Here is a 7,166-nt window from a genome sequence, read left to right as displayed (position 1 = left end):
ATATCTCATTACTTACGTATGTTGAAAATGTCACTAGCCAGGAGCGCTCCGTGAATCCTCTCTTATATTCAAGTAAAAGCAATGATGGAGGAAGCGTCTGGGGAGAGGGCTGCGGTTGGTCGGGGCCAGGAGCAGTTGACCCAGAAGGGAGCGAGGAGAGCTGGGTAAATGAACTGTGAGGAGAGGGGGGCCTTGTGGGAATGCTGTTCAGACAGATAAATGTACCAGTGTAGCGCTTTAGAGAGGGGTCCGGGAGGGCATCTGGCGCCGGAGATTCAATGGGATGAGAGCAAAGGGCAAGTGAGTACAGACGAGTGATAGCCGAGTGTATGGAAATGTAATGGGAAAATGTGGAGACAAGAAGAAAAAAAAAAAAAAGAAAAGAAATACATGAATCCATATACATATACTGCGATATATTTCAGTATTACACTATCTTACATAAAACAATATATTCTAAATTGAAATAGAAAATAAAATATACCATTAAATTTTATGGCAGCAACACATCTCTAATCAGGTTAATGGGAAAACAATAATAATAAAAGGTACATTTAAACAAACACATGGATGCATTAGTTATTAATTATAGTTCTGGTTTAATCCTGGTCTAGTCCTGGTTTGGTCCTAGTCTAGTCCAAGTTTAGTTCAGGTTTAATCCTGGTTTAGTTTTAGTCTAGTCCTGGTTTAGACCTAGTCTAATCCAGGCTTAGTCTTGGTCTAGTTCTGTTTTCATCCCGGTCTAGTCCTAGTTTAGTCCTGGTTTAGTTCTGTTCTAGCTCTGTTCTCATCCTGGTTTAGTCCTGGTTTAGTCCTGGTTTAGTCCTGTTTGGTTCTGGTCTAGTTCTGGTCTAGTCCTGGTTTGGTTCTGGTATAGTCCTAGTCTTGTCCGGGTATAGTCCTGGTTTAGGTCCTGGTTTGGTCCTGGTTTGGTCCTGGTTTGGTCCTGGTCTGGTCCTAGTCTGGTCCTAGTCTTGTCCTGGTTTAATCCTAGTCCAGTCCTGGTCTAGTCCTGGTTTGGTTCTGGTTTAGTCCTAGTCTTGTCCTGGTTTAGTCCTGGTCTAGTCCTAGTCTAGTCCTGATTTAGTCCTGGTCCAGTCCCGGTTTAGTCCTGGTCCAGTCCCGGTTTAGTCCTGGTCCAGGGTCGGTCTAGTCCTTGTTTAGTCCTGGTCTAGTTCTGGTTTAGTCCTGATTTAGTCCTGGTTCAGTTCTGGAAGTCTTAATGATTTTGTGATGTTGTACAAGTCTGAACAGCCTCAGTGATTCAAAATGAAAAACATGAAAAATGATTTTTTTAAATAGCTAAAACAATACAAAATACATACATATTTACAAAAATCTCATTTAAATTTTTTCAAACATCAAAATAATTTTAGCACCACTGCATTCCTTAAACCTTAAATTGTCTTTTATTTGTTCGCCTGATCTGTTTTCGCTCCTTTTCCGCGCTTTGCTAAAGAGGCGGTGATTAGCGCTGGGCTGTTCATTAATGCTAGCCTCCTGAGTGAGGGACAGCGGGACATGATCCGGGGGGACACTTCCTGATTGCTTTGGCGTGTTTGCTAGCGCGCGACGCAAGACACAACAAATTACCTAGCAAATGAGGAGCAAGAGCTAGCTTTGGAATTAAATCTGGGGCCTCGTCGTCAATGCGGCGAGGAGCTAATTAGCAAACACTGGGATCTCATTCTGCTAGCGCACAATGGTTAGCCGAGGATTTGTGAAAGAGGATTCAAAGCAGGGAGAGTTTGTAATGTGGTTTAAATAAGTAAAAGCAGAGGGCAGAATCATGCCTTTCAAGTAAGTAAATTCATTACATAGTCAAGAAGTATTTATAATGTTTTAATTTAGGATATATAAACTAATACTACAGCTAATGAAACAGTTACCCTAATAACCACCATGAAAACCACTACTACAAATACTACACCAACAATATTATTACTTACTATTACTACCTACTACTACTACTACTACTACTACTACTACTACTACTACTACTACTACTACTATTATTAATACTACTACTGCTACAACTTATACTTTCATACTACAGGCAACAATATTTCTATCATTACCACCACCACCACAATTACTACAGGTACTACTACTACTACAACTGCTCCTACTATTATTAATACTGCTACTACAACTACTACCTACTACTACTTCTGCCCTTTCACTTCCTCCTCCTCCTCCAACAACTACAACTACTACTACAACAACCACAACAACTACTACAACAATTACTACAACTACAACAACTACTACAACTATTACTACAACAACTACTACAACTATTACTACAACAACTACTACTACTACAACAACTACTACTACAACAACAACTACTACAACTACAACAACTACTACTACGACAACTACAACTACAACAAGTACTACTACTACAACAACAACTACTACTACAACAACTACTACTACTACTACAACTACTACTACAACTACTACTACTACTACTACTAACTACTACTACAACTACTACTACTAGTACTACAACAACAACTACTACTACTACTACAACTACAACAACAACTACAACAGCTACTACAACTAGTACAACAACTACTACTACAACAACTACTGCAAGTTGTAGTAGTTGTTATAGTAGTTGTTGTAGTCTACAACAACTACTATTAATGCTAATGCTGCAAATATTACTACTATTTCTACTCTACCAACAATAAAATCACCATTTTGATTACTACAACAATTACAGCTAACTAAGGCTACTCTATAAGTATTAAAACTTATTCCAACAATGCCCCTTCCAACACCACCACCAAAACTACTACTAGGTGTACGTGTACTACTACTATTACTACGGGTACTAGGAACACATATTCGTGCTTATCCTAACAATACCGCTATCATCACCAATGGTTTTACTACAACTACTTCTACTGGTATTATCGCCAATACTAACTCAATTGCGGCTACTAATGTGCCTGCTACTACTGCTACTACTAATATTAATACTACTACTATTACTGCTACAACTGCTACTTTCATACTACAGCCAACAATATTTCAAAAATTACCACCACCACCAGTACAATTACTACTGCTACTATTACTACTCCTGCTGCTGCTGCTGCTACTACTACTACTACTACAACTACTACTACTACAACTGCAACTACTACAACTACAACTACTACTACTACTACTGCCCCTCCTTCCACTACTACTATTATTGCTACAATTACTTCTTTCATACTACAGCCAACACCACCACCACTACAATTACTACAGCTGCTACTACTACCAGTACTACTACTGCTTCTTTCATACTACAGCCAGCAATATTTTAATCATCACCACCACAGTTACAACAGTTGCTACTACTACTATTATTACCACTACTACTATTGCTACTCATACTACTACTACTATTACTACTACTACCACTACTACTGCTTCTAGAACTATGACAGCTAATAAAATCATCATAACTTACAACTTACAACTACAGTTCACCGAGGTCTACTAGTACCGCATGTAGTCTTTACAGTAAAAGTACACTAACCAAGAATACAACCTGTACATACAATAAATAAAGTACATACAATAAATACTGACACCAGTGTACTTCTGCAACGCTCTCGCACTACACACCTCAACTTCTTGCCTCAGCCTGTGCAAAATGTTTTATTTAAAAGCATCTAGTTTAATTGGCTTCTGTGTCAAGACGTCTACCTCCGGGCTTGTTATGGCCGTGCCCTTTGACCCCCCCGTTGCTAGCGTGCTTGAAAATCGCCTCCGGCACAAGACGCTCCGCTGTAACGTACAAAACATAGCATGACATAGCATAGCGCAGCACAGATCACCTCCGCTTGGCCTCGGATCGCGCTTTTGTCCGCTGCACTATATGGCCCGGCGATGGTGGAAGTAACTGTGGAAAAGTGATGTAACAGCTAGCAATAGCCGCTAAACATGGCAGAGAAGTTGGCTCCAGAAGTTTTTTTTTTTTTTTTTTTTTTTTTAAATGCCACGATTTGTAGCTTTTTAAAAAGACAGGCTGCAAACTTGTCAAAAGTGATTTCAAACTGACGCAGACACCGGCATTAAAATTCCGAGGATGTAGCAGTAAAATATGCCAGATAATAAATGTGTCGTGCTTGCGTTTATATCATTTCCAGTTAGCAAGAGAATGGAAATGTAACTTAAGCTCATGCAACGCCTCAAAGGACTCTTATTGTCCTGAATTGACTTTCCTCTAGTTCAAATTTAGCTCCATCATTTGGGGTTTTAGTTAAATAGATTTTCACGCGTTTGAGTAATCTTGCGTGCGTTTTGTCTCCTTCTAAAGAACTCGAAATACTCTGTTCTATCTGCTGACGTCATGAGGAAGCGCTTCACTGTGTTTTAAAGGTTCATGCACGTTCACCCAATCAGTAACATTAACGTAACATGGCATCGGACTTCACAAAATCAGGGTAGAAGCAAGGTCTTAAAAGTCTTAAATAGGTCTTAAATTTCATGTTTCTATATTAAGGCCTTAAAAAGTCTTAAATTATTTAGTCCAAGTCTTATTTTTTTCACAAAGGGCTTAAAATTCATTAGTCAACCGAACTGTAGTACAATTTTAAACGGAGGGAGGAAAACAAAAACAAAACAAAAAACTAAACAAAACAAAAACAAACAAAAAAAACGTAATTTGGAGTATGTGCAAACAATACTTAGTTTGTCTTGTTAGAATGTTATAAATGATTTTTTGGCCATTTCACAAACAATGCATACTACAGTAAATGAATTTGAATGAGATTTTACAATAAAAGTATTTTTTGTTATTTAAAGTAGTGAATAATGGTCATTATTACAATTGGATCAGGTGTTTTTCACTCGCATAATGGGTGCAATATTGGTCTTAATTTTCATTTTAGTGGCTTTAAAAAGGTCTGAAAAAAGTCTTTAATTTGGGGTAGTCAAACCTGGGGATACCCTGAAAAAGGATATATGAACAATCAAAAACACCAACAACAAAGTCTTGAGTGATGTCACATAGTACTTGAAATAGCAGAAGCCACTGGAAACAACACAAACTTGGATTTAGGCTTTTTTTAACCATTTTTTTCAAAGTAACCTAATTTTACACTAAAGTTGACAAAAAATGACTAGGTGTCCAAATGAAGAGTTCAATAGCAAAAACAAATCTCCATTTGTTTCTTTTTGTTACCATTTTCTAGAGATATTATCAGCGACAATAATGTGTGATTTGATCAAGAAGGGATGGAATTATATTTTTATAGCAGTAAAATTAATTTGGCATTTGAAAATATGACTATACTAAAAGTAAAGCACAAGCATCCAATGACTTTTTCAAATGGCACTTACCTGTTTTTTGCAAATAATATATCTGTTTGTTCAGCCTTAACTTACAAACTTTTTAACATTCTAACAAAAGCCTTATATACCTCTTCTAAATGTGAATGTCTATGTGTCTTGTGTCCTCAGGTGTGTGGGGCCCAGGTTGCAGGACTGTGTGGGCATGATGGACAGGTGAGTGAGACTTTTTTAATTTATTTTTTGTGTCTGTGTGTCTTCGTGATATATAATGTTAAATTGTATAGGAGTAGAATGACATTTGTCTATTGTATCATTTGCTGAATGAAAAAAAGTCATACAGTACATAAAAACAGTACATAAAAAGAAGATATAACTCGTATCATAAATGCAAAGAAACGCAAAACTTTCTAAAATAAATGAATATGCCTTAGTTCAAAACTAAATCATTGTTTCCTCATCTAAAAAAGCAAAACCCCAAAAAATCTAGGGAGCACTGATTCACTATTGGTATCTGATACCAGCGCTGATACTGAAAAAATTGCTGGATTGGATATTGGCTTCCAAGTATCGGTGCAAACAATATCACTGGACATTTAAAGACGTAATAAGGCTATTTACTGGTCGTAGTTGACCCAGAAATCCCCAATTTCCCCAATTTCAATGAAAAGGTGGTGCTCGATAGCATGTGGTAAATTCATTTGAAACTCAACAGTCCAGTATGTACATGAAGAAATAAACTAAGCCTTTGAGTATTTTGTCAATAATTAATTTTTTTTCAAGTTACTACAAGAGACAAACCTACATAGATACATACATACATACATACATACATGGGCAGCAGTAGCTCAGTTGGCAGTAGGGATGGGCATTCGATGAAATTTTCTTAATCGATCGTCGGAAGAATTAACGATCGATTATCGATTAATTATTAACGTTTTTATATTAAAATGATCATCATTATTATTACTATCTGCACTACTAATCTGCATAAATAAATTCAACTTTACAACATATAAACCGTAACCACTCTAGAGCCACATCAGCCCGTTTGACATTATAATGTGTTAAATTAGGTTTTGCGCAACTCTCACAGAAACTAAACTTAAAACTGCATCGCTAATTTGCATCAACTAAGCGAAGATAAAACTACAGCTCTTGTGTCGCTGATGCGGTTCAACTTCTGTTGGATTAAAAGACATGACTCAGTGGAATACAGGTTAGTGTGACCAGATTTGTGGGAGGTGGGGCCTCGTCATCGACATTGTGCTTCTCTCACCTGGCAAACCTTTTTCCCACTGGACACCGAAACATATGTTCCTGCTTTATACACTGTGCACATGGACTCACACTTGTCCCGAACGCATTGGAAAGCCTGGAATTTCTTGTACAAGTCATTGTTAAATACGCATTTGTGCTTCGGTACGTTGCAGACTGACCGAATGTTTCTGAGTGCAGAGACACATGTACAGACCCTGTTTGGTCACGCTATGCACAGCAACCTACATTCGGTTTGTCGATTAAAATTAACGTAATCGATGAAATTCTTAATGATCAATTATCGATTAATCAATTAATCAGGCCCATCCCTAGTTGGTAGTGCGTCTGTCTACTAATCCAAAGGTTGACAGTGCGAATTTCAGCTCCCACAGATGAACTGTTGTGTACTTGGGCAAGACACTTAACCCACCTCGCATACACTGGGGGTGAAGTGGGTTAAGTGTCTTGTCACGTGAATGTGTGTGTGAATGGGTTAGCGGCTCCTTGACCGATAGCCCTTTGGGCGCCTCGAAGGCAGTGAACATCTCCATGGCGACAAGAAGAAAAGTTACACGGCGCGCCTTTAACTCAAACCTGCACGT

At 38.0% G+C, this 7,166-nt stretch overlaps 1 protein-coding gene across 1 annotated transcript in view; it reads left to right on the top strand.

Annotated features, from left to right (window-relative positions):
- Positions 1-7,166, top strand: part of LOC110170911 (receptor tyrosine-protein kinase erbB-4) — a gene marked incomplete at its 5' end in the record, with an annotated part of 420,000 nt that overhangs the window by 241,777 nt on the left and 171,057 nt on the right. Inside the window, one exon of the mRNA XM_055166723.1 lies at positions 5,476-5,520. Coding sequence (XP_055022698.1) covers positions 5,476-5,520 — 45 coding nt within the window. The remainder of the gene's footprint in view (positions 1-5,475; positions 5,521-7,166) is intronic.

This window comes from Boleophthalmus pectinirostris, unplaced genomic scaffold (assembly GCF_026225935.1).
Source record: "Boleophthalmus pectinirostris isolate CB_2022bp ecotype Guang Dong unplaced genomic scaffold, ASM2622593v1 HiC_scaffold_11, whole genome shotgun sequence".
Lineage (NCBI taxonomy): Eukaryota > Metazoa > Chordata > Actinopteri > Gobiiformes > Gobiidae > Boleophthalmus > Boleophthalmus pectinirostris.
Note: the sequence above shows the minus strand (reverse complement) of the source record. Positions and strands in the feature narration are given on the sequence as shown.